The 13437-nt window shown below is 48.2% G+C and overlaps 2 protein-coding genes across 3 annotated transcripts in view; both read left to right on the top strand.

Moving 5' to 3' along the window:
• PRKCB (protein kinase C beta) overlaps nt 1–13437 on the top strand; it is a 457504-nt gene that overhangs the window by 250439 nt on the left and 193628 nt on the right. The window lies entirely within an intron of this gene.
• On the top strand, nt 9271–9932 carry LOC101656596 (60S ribosomal protein L13-like). Of its 2 annotated transcripts, XM_004705716.2 has the most exons (2): nt 9271–9563; nt 9705–9932. In XM_004705716.2, the coding sequence occupies exons 1-2, from the start codon at nt 9297–9299 to the stop codon at nt 9930–9932; spliced, it is 495 nt and encodes a 164-aa protein (XP_004705773.1). In that variant the 5' UTR covers nt 9271–9296. The 2 variants fall into 2 exon arrangements, with proteins under 2 accessions (XP_004705773.1, XP_004705772.1); XM_004705715.2 differs by having other exon boundaries at nt 9271–9932.

The raw sequence follows: 13437 nt of genomic DNA, 5'->3' as shown, positions 1-13437 counted from the left end.
TCTTCAAGAAAACATATCAAGAGTTCTCCTTGGGAGTACCAAAAGCATTCACCATCACCCTCTGTGCTGCTCTGTCTGCCTTGACGTTGACTGGCCCTGCCTAGGCCCTTGGGAGCCACTGTTTGGGTTGGCCCTTTCTTTTTAAGGAATCCTAATGAGACTAAGACAAGGGCGTTACAGAGAGAACTTGTCCGCTGTCATCCAGGGAGCGCAGGGACAGGTTTAAACAGGTGGTGTCTGGGATAAAGCCATGCATGCATGAACTGAAGCTCTGGTAGCAATACTTTTTAACTTGCCTCAGAGATAAGGCCGATTGTAGACATTTGTGTAGTATATGTCCATTGGGTGTTATATATTCATTTATGTTTATATATAGGAAATGAATTGTATGCATATAATCACCAGTGTAAAATACTTATGCCGACTCCTAGCAGACCAACAGAACTTGATTAGAGTTGCTCTATGGGATTTCTGAGGCTGAAAATCTTTATGGATGCAAGCTGTCTCATATTTCTCATTTAGAGTAATTGTTGGGTTGGAACTGCCAACCATTCAGTTAGTAACCCAACACTTGACCCACTGTGCTACCAGGTTTTCTTCAGGGCAGAATGTATAACATTTTAAAAATTTGCATGAAAGGTATGATACTCTTATTATCATCGTGCAATCTAGTTTTTCACACAATGATCTGTCTTGGGTAGTTTTTCAGGTTAGGATCTATAGATCTGCTTCAGGCTCTTTAACTGACAGTGAATTGTCCATGTGGTACGTATTCTAAGTGTAGCTGACCAAAAACCCCCAACTCATTGCCATCAAGTTGATTCTGGCTAATAGTTGACAGGGCTATGTATGTAGTCTTTCCCATATCGATGGATATCTAGGTTTTCTTAAGCTCCATTCTTTGGATCATTCACTCACTGTATAGTTATGCTGACTTATTTGAAGACAGTTCTTAGATACCTCAGAATCTTTTAGCTCCCATGTGAAGCTGCCCCAACACCATCAAGCATTTGCTAGCTGTGTTAGTCCGGGTTGACTAGAGAAACAAATTCATAGACACTCATATGCATATATGAAAGAGCTTTATATACAAGAGCAATTGAATATTGAGGAAATATCCCAATATCCAGATCAAGTCCAGTCCAGATCAAGTCCACAAGTCTGATATTAGTCCATATGTCTGATACCAATCTATAAATTTCTCTTCAGACTCACGCAACACATGCAATGACGCCAAATGCAGGAAGACCACAGTGGGTGGAAAGTCTTGTGGATTCAGTGGTGGTAGAGGCATCTCAGTGCTGGCACGGGTCTCAACATGGTTTCTTTAGCTCCAGGGCTCTAGCGTAGCTCCATGTGTCTTGCCAGCAAGCATGACTCGCAGGGAGTGAGCGTGTGTCCTGCCTCCAGCACGCTATTGATCTCCTTAGTGCCTCCAAATGAGATCATCAAGCAGCGACCTGGTTGACAGGCAAAACTCCACCCCTTCACTCATTAGTCTCAAATTGACAACAGATAATGTAACTACCACACAAGCTAATCCCTAACTGACCATCCTTAACCGATAAAGCCACTAACATAGCCAAATGCCCTATCTTGGATACAACCCAGAGCTCTTCCCAGACACAGTCTAGTTAGAGTATCGTCTTTATAAAAATGATGCCCAAAGTGAAACTCTACACTCCAGCTGTTACAGAGGTTACAGGACAAGTTCAGTGACTTTGAAATTTTTCTGACCACAGCCCATTGTGAGAAATAACGTTTTATGGACATCACACATGCATTCAGGCACATGAAACTCTAATGAAATCATATTTGCCTCAACTTATACTATACTGTTTATGCTGAAATATCCTCTTTCATTATTCCTTTGTGTTCTAATATATTTCCTTTAAGATAAAATGGTGGTCATGACTCGATTTCACAAGGAAAGCATGGTTCTAGACACTAATTCTTTTTCCTCTTAAGACTTTTATAGATCTACGGGAAGCCCAGTACCTCACCGTGTAAAGTCGGGCTTTATGGTTAGTTCAGCCCCTTAGAGCTTTCGCACCATGTCTTGCCAACTCACCTTCCCCACACTTTTGTGCGTGTTTTGGGGGCTTGGGGGTTCACTGGTGGACCCCGAGGGTGGTCCCTGATGATCTCATCTGTTAGTTAGCTCTTTCTTCAAGGAGTATGTTGAGAGCTTTTGGGATCACCTCGCTTTTGTCTTCTGGCCTGTTTCTCCTTGACACTGCTCTTTGTGCTAGCTTTACATCCACTCAGCGCCCCCCTGTCTTCTTGTTTATGTGAAACATCGATGTGGAAGCCTCCACTGACAGATGGGCAGTGGCTGTCCACGAGGTCTGAGGGCTGGTTGTCAAGCCCAGGTCTCCTGCAGGGAGACCTTCCACCGACCACCAAGGCCCCAGTGTAAGCGTCTTGTTGTTGCTTGTCATTGTGTTGATTCGGACGCATGATAATCCCATGAGTGTTGGCATGGAGTTCAGAAGCAAACACAGAAAGAAAAAAGAAGCTATCTTAAAGAATGTCGGATGAAAATCAATGTCTCTTGACCTGATTTGACTTCCACTCCTTGGTGTTGAGTGCCCTTGCGTCCATTCTGGCTCCTGGCAAGCCCGTCAGAGGACAGCTGCTCCTTGCAGAGGGTTGTGGGTTTTGTGGGTTTTTTGTTTTTAAATGAGAGCAGATTGCCACCTGCTTTCCTCCATAGAGCTGATCACAGGCTCAAAGTGCCAACCTTTCGATGAACAGTTGAGTGTTTTAACCGCTGCACCACCGGGTTCCTTTTGTATTGCTTAGAGCAGCGCCTTTCAAATGTGAACATGCCTCTGGGGCACCCAGAGACTGTTAAAACTCGGACCTTGTCCCACTGTCAGGTCTGGGGTGGGCCTGCGACTATGCGTCTCTAACAGTCTAACAGGTGCTGCTGCTGCTGGCTGAGCCTGATGCTCTGCAGTTACTGTTTTTAATTCCCAGTGCGTTCTTCTGGTAGTTTGACTCTGCGTTGGTGACGGGCTCTGTCACTGTTTGCTGTTAGACCTCGCTCCCCCAGGAGGCTTGCGCTCGCTAACGCCTTCCTCTCCCCCGTGGGAACAGCATAGAGGCATACACACTTGGAGTTCACCGACGCCGGCACCACCGGTGTATTGCTACGGACCATCTTCTGTGTGTCAGTGAGCTGTCACTGAGGGGGCTGTCCTTGCTGAGCTGATACTGTAGCGCGGGCCTCAGCACACTTCCTGTTATGTGCTAGATGGCAAGCGTGCTTTCAGGATATGGTCACTGCTGCCACTACGTAACGGTGCCCTCAGGGGCCCATGAAAGGGACAGGGGACAATCCATAAGCAAATGGGTGTGGCTCTGCTCTAATCATAATGTATCAAAATAAGCCGCAGGCTAGGTTCAGCCTGTGGGTTGTACTCTGAAATCCCTGTTTTAGTATTTGAAATAGATAATAAGGGAGGTACATAAGTCAAATATTTACCAGATAGTATTGAGGGGTGGGGAGGGGAAACAAAGCAGAGAAGGAGGGGAGAGGTAGGGGGCAGAGAGAGAGAGGACTTGCAGATTTCCTTGCAGAACCAACCCAGAATCCCTCAGCCACAAGGAGTGGAGGTAGAATTGGTGGCCAGGGGAAGTCATTGTGATTGTGTTGAGTAAAGACCTTCGGAGGAGTTGCAGACCCATGCTCTCAGGAGGAAAGAGCCTCGAGGAGGAGGGAGCAGTCCGTGCAAAGGCCCTGTGGCATGCCTGTGCGTGGCATGCCCGAGGGAGCAGCAAGGAGGCTAGTGCGTCTGAGAGGAGTGAGTGGAGGCAGCTGAGGGGAGGAGAGCAGATGGGGTTCGAGGGAACATTTGCTTTGCAATCATTTGCCGAACATTTGTCTTTTACTTGGAGTAAGATGGGGATCGGTTATTGTGGCTCTAGTAGTGTCTTTATATCACATACCTCCTTCCCAACTTTATCTCTTAATTTCCTCCACTCCAGATGGAATCTGTTGACTTTCTACTCTGCCCTCGGTACCAGGTGTTGTGCCAACTTCTACATATAGTGTGCCATGTAAGGCAGAGGATCATGCACCCAGGGTTGCCGTGTCCATTCCAACACATGGCCACCCACGTGTTGCCGAGCAGAAGGTTGCTCTGCTCGTGTCTCCAGGTTTTGCTGATGTATCTTTGTGTGGGTCTGAAGAGCCCATTGTCAATTGGTAGCCAAGGACTTCTCCACATTCATGGTCCCTCTTTTTAGAGAGGAAGAAATGGAACTCAGCAAACTTAAAAAATGGATCCAAAGTCCTATGGCTGGTAGAGGGTGGAACTTGAGACTCGAACCCTGCTGTGTCTCAACTCGGGTTTGAGTCTCCTCCTCCCAGGTCAGACATGGCTGGCAAAGCCCCACTGGGCTGGATCAGAATTTTACAAGGGTAGATGAAGTGGGATGCTAACTGGATTGGGGCACATGGTGTGGTGGGGTGGAAGGCCTGCTAGAAACTTCATCTCCCTTTTAGAACAGGAGGCCAGCCTGCACGTTGCATAGCAACCAAATCTCTGGACGGACTGATGAGAAAGCAGCAATGCCCGACTCAACGATGGTGGCCTGCCTGCTTTGAAATTGGGCTGCCGTCCACCACCCCGCCAGTCGCCCAGGGCCATACGCCAGGCTTCTGAGAGGGTTCATTGCGCCTCCTCTGAATCTTCCATCCTAGCACTTTGGTCCATCGTGTTCCCAGTATGGATCAGTGTTCGGGATCTTCCTCGTTGTTAAAGTGTGCTTCTGTCCTGGGCTATCTTCCTCTGCCACTCCTGAGCCAGTTCAAAGCGACGGCCTAACAGGAAGATCCCAGGAGGCACATTATACGGAGGGACAGCACTGCCAATCCTTTAGGGAGAAAGAAGAATGACGCTAAACTCCTCAGCCAGGAAGGTTGCATGTGTATTAATCAGACACACAGGATAGTCTGAAGGGGAGGGCAGTGTTTTCTGTGTAACCAAGCCTCTGGCAGCTCCATTGTGTGATGCTTGTACAATTTGGCATTCCCCAGCAGGTCTGGCCTGCAACTATCCCAAACCACTCTGAAAAAGTATCTTTAGGACATTTGAAAAATTTTCCCTCTGTCTGGCCTTGTCGCTCTATGCCCAATGGAACCATGGGTTGGATGTATTGTGTTGGCCAACCCCCCCTCGCCCCCGGAATACCATGGTCTGTACCTGTCCCCACGGCTGTCTGCTGTTGGTCTTGTTTTCTGAGAGGGCACGGGCCATTGTGCAGACTTGCTTGGCTCACGCCTTTCCACAAGATCATGTGCCCCAAATGGGGATGGAGGCTCTGTTTTGCGTGTCAGAAAGACAACCCTAAGTGTAAGGTTGTGTGCAGTGCAAAGGAGGGGTCTGTGTGTGCGTGGCCCAGGAGGGCAGAGCTCTGGGGCTTCCACCCCCCTCCCCATCAGATGGCTGATGAACCTGACAGATGTTTTCAGGACCATCTTTGATGCCCGCCAAAGGGCTCTTAATGAGGGCAACCACTGACTGCTCCTGAGCACGCTTCAGACACCAGTGATTGGAAGCTGGGGAGACCAGGAGCTTCAGAGATGCTGTCAGCTGCAGCCCAGTGATCATCAGCTACCTGCTGGCCTCTGAGACAGAAGGGAGGGGACTGGGTAACTGGCTGTGATCGTATGCTCTCCTGCGCCCCGCGCCCCCACCCCCGCTAGGCTAGGTGAGGCAGCGATGGATGGCTACACTGGGGCTCCCTCTGACCCTTGCTGGGTGCCTGCTTCAGCTCAGACAGTGAGTCTCCGTGGGGACTTGAATAAAGGCCGAGAGCCTGTTCCCTCGAGCTGAAAGATCAATACCCTTTTGATTTTATTTCTCCCTCCAGACTAACCCACTGTCTTTGCCTGTTGCTTGAGAAATCCCACTCTGAGTGGCCTTTTGGATGGGGGAGGGGGTGGGGGGTGGGGCAGGGCAAGGAGGAACACGGCTGCAGGAAATTAGGGCGTGGTGGTGGGACAGACACATAGTGATATTCCTTTGAGAGCCAGCAGAGCCGAAGGAGGCTTGCATGGCATTTTTCTGTGTGCCTCTCCTTGCTTGCAGGGTGTATACAGGGTTGTGTTCTTGACTAAATGTTCTCTCTTTGTATAAATGAAAACAAAATGAAACACTGCTGCTGTTGAGTCCAGTCTGAATCATGGCGATCCCGTGTGTGTCACAGGAGAACTATGTCATGGAAGAAAAACCGGTCGCTTCTTTTTTTGGACGTAGATTACCAGACCTTTCTTCCAAGGTGCCCAGAGGTCTCCAGGGTCGCTGGTTAGGGCTTGGGGTCTGAAATTTCATGTGAAAGGTTTATTTCCATTGCTTCTCTCTCTCTCTCTTAATCATTTTATTGGGGGCTCTTACAACTCTTATAACATCCCATACATCAATTGTATCAAGCATGTTTGTACATATGTTGCCATTATCATTTCCAAAGCATTTTCTTTCTACTTGAGCCCTTGGTATAAGCTCCCCTTTTTCCTCTTCCCTCCCCCATCCTCCCACCCTCGTGAATCCTTGATCAATGATCTATTGTTATTATTAATTCATATCGTACACCATCCATTGCCTCCCTTCCCCCAGATTTATTTGTCCCCTTGTCGGGGGGCTATATATCCAATCTTGTGATGGTTCCCCCCTTCCTCCCCCTTCCCCCTTCCTGGCCATCTCCCTACCCTCATGATATCACCATGCGCACTACTGAACCTGAGGGGTTTATCCATGTGTCTAGAGCTCTTATCTGTACCACTGTGTGTTCTCTAGTCTAGCCAGATTTGTAAGGTAGAACTGGGTCATGATAGTGGGGGATGGGTGGGGGGAGAGGAAACATTCAAAAACTACAGGAATGATGTGTATTTTGTCGGTGCTATACTGCACCATGGTTGAATGGTCCCTTCCTTGTAACCCATCGGTGGGAGGGATATCCAGTTGTCTACAGATGCACTTTGGGTCTCCACTCTAACCCCCCTCGTTCACATTAATATAATTTTAAAAAATCTTTTGATACCTGATCCCATTAACACCTCAAGATCACACAGGCTGGTGTGCTTCTTCCAGGTTTGCTTCTTTGCTTCTTTGCTAGATGGCTGCTTGCGTAACTTCAAGCCTTTAAGACCTCAGACACTGTATCTTTTGATCATAGCTTCTCTCTTGGAGATCCTTGAGAACAGTGGGATTTGGCAGGAGCCCCACGGAGCAGCGTCTTTCGCAGAACATTTAGAGCAGCTGAAACGGGGTGATGGTTAGAAAGGTGCCTTGTTCAGCATGTGGCTCATGGTCAGAGCTCAGCACATGTTTTAAAAACTTTAAACAAAAAGAAAACAATAAGCATCATGATTCTGTGCCTGGGGCTGTGCTGACCCCGTTCTTCAGCAGCAGGCACATTTTAGAAGAGAGACGGAATCCAGTCTTTGTTTGGTCCCAAAGAAACCGAAGGAGCTAATGTTTATCTCAGACCCACTAGTGTCCCAGCTTCACAGAAGAGAACCAGGCAGCGCGGAGAGGTGCATTCCCTTGCCCGGAGTCCTATGGCCCCTGAGTGGTAGACGTGGTGAACATGCTTAGCCGCTTGGAAAAAGAAAAGTTTGGAGGAAGCTGGAGAAATATCTAGAAGGAAGCCTTGGTGACCTATCTGCCCCAAACCAGCCACTGAGCCCAGTTCTAGTCGGACACTCATAAGTCAGAGCCAACGCAATAGCAACCGGGTCATTCTCCACAAGGGCTCGGAATCCACCGTGTGCTCAAGGCACACAAAGGTCGGCCCCTTTAGACTTCACCTTGCTCCCCAGTTTCTGGTGGAGGCTCCCTTGTGGGGTCAAGCACGGGGTGTGGTACTCACCTGATGTGGATACCACTCATTGTCCCTTCCTCACATCCTGCCGCCAAGGCAATTATGACTCATAGCCGCCCGGCAGGACAGAGTAGAACTGGCCCCTTGGGCGTTCAAGGTGGTAAATCTGCACAGGAACAGAACGCCGCCTCTTGCTCCCAAGGTAGAGCTCACTGGCAACAAGGAAAAAGGAGAGGAGATGCACGGGACTAGATGAAGGAGTTGTTGATCTCCTCGTGTGGCAGAAGTGCTTCACACTGAGTGAAGGAAGTGACAGCAGAGCAGAGGACAGATTCACTGGATTGAAGGATCAAGTAGAAGATGGAAGAAGCAAAGATTAGCTGAGATTTCAGGCTCAAGAAGCTGTGTGGACAGTGAGCTCTCTAAGCTTGATCACCCATCAGGGCAGAAGTCACATGCAGTTCACTTGAAAAGAGATCCTCTTGATCTTCTGTAGGAAAAGCCTGCAGTGTTTTTGAGTGACGCACGTGATTATCGATACACGGTTGGATCTAGAGATCCAGAGATCCACCTGAGAAGCTGCAGCTGAGAGTTGCAGATCGCAGCAAGAACAGTGGGAGCTGAAGGCACTATGGGATGGTAAAGCGTGAAAGAGCGATCAGGTTGCCATGCTGGGGTGTGGAGCCAGGTTAAGGTTGACGTGGGGAGAGGAGCAGTGAAGGAGGGTCACAGACACCAGGGGCAGAGAAAGTTCAAGAAAGCAGATCCGGCCAGCAAGTGAGATGTTCCCCATTGGCCACGATAGAACCACCCCTTGGAAGTGATTCATTCCATGTAGACCACCTGCTATGAAGTTTCACTTCCGCCCCAGATATGAATCAGAATCCCCCCCCCCTTTTTTTTTAACAAGGTCCCCGGGTGATTTTCATAGATCCTTATTTTAGAAGGCTCTTATAGATAAGCTACATAAGAATCACCCAGGGATCTTGTTAAAATGTTGATTCTGGGAAACGCAGGCAACTCTTAAGAAAATGCCGCCTGTGAAAGAAAGCGGCTGAGAAGGTTACAGACGGGATTTGAAGAAAGGTGCCATGAGAGGGGGCCTCGCCATACAAGGCTCGAAGTCGGAAGTGAGCCAAGGGGGTGACTGGCTTTGCTGTCAGGGATCGGATGTTCCGACTCCAGCTCTGACACACACTACCTTCGGGACTTCGGACACGTTTCTTAACCTCGCTGGGTCTCAGCTTGCACATCTGCTGGTGGGGGGAGGGCACCTGCCCCCAAGGGTGAAGGAGATGAAGATGAAAGGAGAACGCGTGTCAGGCCTTTCACAGGACCGAGCGCATCGTCGGGTTTAGCGAGTTCTTACCAAGCAAGCACCTGCATCTAAGAGGGGGCTTCAGAAAGTTCATGGGGCCGCTCGGCCGTTCCGCTTGGAGGAGGGTCCAGGGCCGTAGGCAGCCATGGCGCCCAGCCGGAATGGCATGATCCTGAAGCCCCACTTCCACAAGGACTGGCAGCGGCGTGTGTCCACGTGGTTCAACCAGCCGGCGCAGAAGATACGCAGGCCCAAGGCCCGACAAGCTAAAGCCCGCCGCATCGCCCCGCGGCCCGCGTCCGGCCCCATTTGGCTCATCGTGCGCTGCCCGACAGTGCGCTATCACACCAAAGGCCGTGCAGGCCGGGGCTTCAGCCTGGAAGAGCTGAAGGTGGCCGGCATCCACAAGAAGGTGGCCCGGACCATCGGCATCTCCGTGGACCCCCGGAGGCGGAACAAGTCCACCGAGTCCTTGCAGGCCAATGTGCAGCGACTTAAGGAGTACCGCTCCAAGCTCATCCTCTTCCCCAAGAAGCCCTCGGCCCCCAAGCAGGGAGACAGCTCTGCGGAGGAACTCAAACTGGCCACGCAGCTTACTGGACCTGTGATGCCCATCCGAAACGTCTTCAAGAAGGAGAAAGCCCGGGTTATCACGCAAGAAGAGAAGGACTTCAAGGCCTTCGCCAGTCTCTGCATGGCCCGTGCCAACGCCCGGCTCTTTGGCATCCAAGTGAAAAGGGCCAAGGAGGCTGCAGAGCTGGATGTGGAGAAGAAGAAATAGTGTTGCCAGGGCCTTTAATAAACCCTGAGACCCCCCCAAAAAAAATGTTCATGGGGAAAAAAGAGAAGGAAAGCCTCATGGAGCCTCTGTGTGAACACTTGGAAGCCCCTCGGCTACCTTGAGATAAGCCCTCAGTGACATGTGCCAAGCTTCTAAATGAAGCATCCCTGCTCTCAGCTCCCATGTTCTGCATCTGGAACACCTGTCAGGTCTAGGTCCATCCTGGTGCTCCTTCAGTGTTTGTTGAAGAGGTAAACGAATGGTGGATAACAGAACCCGTAACGTCGATGTGTCTTTCTGTGGGCCTGTGAGCCTCCCAGGGCCCAGCCAGTAGAAAGCCCCTGCCAACCATGAATCTTCCACGAACAATTCCCAGGCTTCCATCAGCAAGCAGTGGTCACAGTTTATAAAATGTTCACGCAAAAGCATTTGGGCTGCACTCTACATCATTTAGTACAGAGAGTTGTTCCTGGGGGCCTTTAATTTTCTAGCTTTCATTATTGAGAGAGTAAAATGTATCGCTTGCATTCCAAAATTGATTTTTATTTCCCAAAAGAAGCCCATAAAAATAAATAACTTCCCAGTGGACGGGGAAAGAAAGAACTTTTACATTGGGCAATTTGTTACAAAATAAGAAAAGGAAGTCTACAGGGGGAAAGCAATCTAAACATTTAGATTACATCACTTTTTTCCCCCTCCTCAAACAAATTCTATTCTTTTTTCCCCACTTTAACTTGGGGCTCACTGGGCTTTGAAAATAACCGTTCTGTTAAAAAAGCTCACTAGGGAACTTCCTGCTGCAGGGGACAAGGGTGTCCGCTGAAGTGTGTGACTCCACGGATTGTCCCTCTGGTGTTCCAGGCTCTGCTTTGCTGCTATTAGTGAGGAGTTGTACCGCCAGTATTCTATTACTAATGGTATCAGTCAGCTTTTGCCGCGTAACAAGTCACTCTGGACGTAGTGACTTCCAGCAGCAAACGTTCTTTCTCTCAGTCCTGTGGATCAGGAAGGTCCTGTGGATCTGGGCTGGTTTGCCTGGGGATGAATAGTCTCGGATGGGCTCAGTCTCACGTCTGATGGTTGGCTCAGTGTCCGCAGGGGTGACATGAATGACTTGGGCATGTGTTTCCTAACTTCCAGCAGGCTAGCCCTGGTTTATTCACGTGGTTATGATCATAGGCTTCTCAAGGATAACTAGCAGGGGCACACTAAGCCAAGCCCCAAATGCTCAAAACACTTCCAGGACTTTGCTTCTGTCACTTACTTGCTCAGGCAAAGTGTCTACTCCCTGTGCCTATTTGCTCATCTAGAAAATGGGGATAAAAGTCTCTGCTTTATAAGGTCGATAAGAGGTTAAGTTACAAGATGTGCACACAGTGCTTAAGGTAGAACCCGATATGTGCTCAATAAATTCTAATGGTCATCATCATTTTAACGAGCCCAGAACTACATAAAATGACAAACGCTGACCATTCCCTCTGATCTCTGGGCTTTGGAATTTGTTTTCTCCATTCCTGAAAGATATCCCCAAGGTGATGTGGTTTATAGTCACCCATTTGTGACCATTTGTTCTTCCTTTCAGCATGTGCTTCGCTGTATTTGGCTAGAGAGTCACCATGGTCTATAAGACAAGTCAATGGATAGTTGTCATGATGTAGTGCGAGTGCTGGGTCAGAGATATGTGTGAGGTGCTCTGTGAAAACAGAGGAAGGGTATCAATCAAAGCAGGTCTGGTGTAGGACACAGAGAGAAATGAGCTCATGTATCTGTTTATAAATGCATTCCTCAAGCATTTACTGAGAACCTACTATGTGTTAAACATTGCGCTTGGGTTAGGATTATCACAGTGGGCAGCATAGAAATGGACCCTGTTCTCAGGAAGCTTTCAATGTTGCAGGAAATCAGAGGCATAAACAACATTTAATAATCATTTATTGAGTGTTTAAAAAATACACGGCCCAGCTGGAGATACTTAGGAATAATAATGGCTAGGAATTGTGTGTAGTCTCTTAGCATGCATCCTTCAACTTCACAACAACCTTATGAGGTAGCCCTGGTACTATTATCATGGGACTAGTAACATTACAGATGAGGGCACTGAGGTTCAGAGAGGGTAAGGAAATTCCCAATGTGTCACAGCTATGAAGTAGCATTGCTTTGCCTGAGAACCCTATCTGTCTGGTCTTGAGCTAAACTCGTTGACACTGTGCAATGAGTCTTTAAAAAATATTAGAAAGACACAGCACATTTCTTTAGTGGAAGCTCTTAAATATACTAGAACAAAGAAGGCAATTAAGCCTATTCTTCAAGTGTCCTGGGCTAATCAATCTAAGAAAGTTGCTCATCCTGTGGAAGGTCCGATGCAGTCAAGGAAGGTTGGGGTGAGAAGTGGCAGAATAGAGCTGACTAGAAGGATAAGTCCACTTTCAGCAAAGGGCAGGGATCTTCTGGCCAAAAGATAGAGCACACTCAGAGATCCAAAAGAGCTCAAAGCGCTTCTAATCTCCAGAGCCTACAAGAGATTGGGGTCAAGACTAAAGATTGAGTTAGGATAATGCTTTTGGCTCATGAGCATTAGATAGAGGGGGAGTGGCATTTTCAAAGAGATTAGGAAGGAGCTGAAAGACTTCATCGTAATACACCCTAAAGTACTCCCTCAGGTTTTATTTGAGGCTTGCTCCGTCTTTAGACCTCTTAGAACTCCATATGACTGGTATTTAACACATGTGGTCTGAAGCTATTGAGTTACTCTGAAATAGCTACCAGAACTAGAGGCCGATCCAATTTCCACCGCTGCTAATATGTATGCAGGGTTGAGAACACTGGTCTAGCCTAGCTCACCAGGGCTAGTGGTACCATGTAGCATTTTGAGTAAAGAGACTGAATATCTACCTATCTCGTTCTCTCTCTCTTTCAATATCTATCTATCTATCTATCTATCTATCTATCTATCTATCTATCTATCTATCTATCTTTCATCTATCTATCTATCCATATATCTATCATCTATCTATCTATCTATCTATCTATCTATCTATCTATCTATCTATCTTGAGCAGTAGTGATGGGACACAGTTCTGGATACTCTATGCTCCCTCCCCTTAGAGGAGGAGTGTGGTTGGAGTGTGGGGGCACATACAAGGGGGACATGGTAGGAAGGCTAGAAAATAATGATGGGTCCAGAAGAAGGCCTTGAATTGCAGTGGCAGTGGCTACGGCTTGATGGAGACAATGATCATAATAAATGTGGGCTGGAGAGATCCTGGAAATCACCGGGCTCTGCTCCCGGTCCTGATGAGGGTGTTATTATCTGCATGAGGCACCCAACTCAGCTTGCTGCTCTCATTTGGGCTGATAGCAATTTGGATCCAGCTTAATACCTCCTCTCTTGATTTTTTTTTTTTAACAAAATTGAGGTGAAATTTATATAACATAAATGTAACCATTTTACCTGCCCCTCCCCCGAGAAGAATTTATTTCAAAGGATGGCACTGAATCTGCAGCT

Source organism: Echinops telfairi, unplaced genomic scaffold (assembly GCF_000313985.2).
Source record: "Echinops telfairi isolate 266 unplaced genomic scaffold, ASM31398v2 ScPeMD7_5;HRSCAF=22, whole genome shotgun sequence".
Taxonomy (NCBI): Eukaryota; Metazoa; Chordata; class Mammalia; order Afrosoricida; family Tenrecidae; genus Echinops; species Echinops telfairi.
This window is presented reverse-complemented; position numbering and strand designations above follow the sequence as displayed.

Coding starts and splice junctions, on each gene's coding strand:
- LOC101656596 (XM_004705715.2), top strand. CDS start 9,297: ATGGCGCCCAGCCGGAATGGCATGATCCTGAAGCCCCACTTCCACAAG.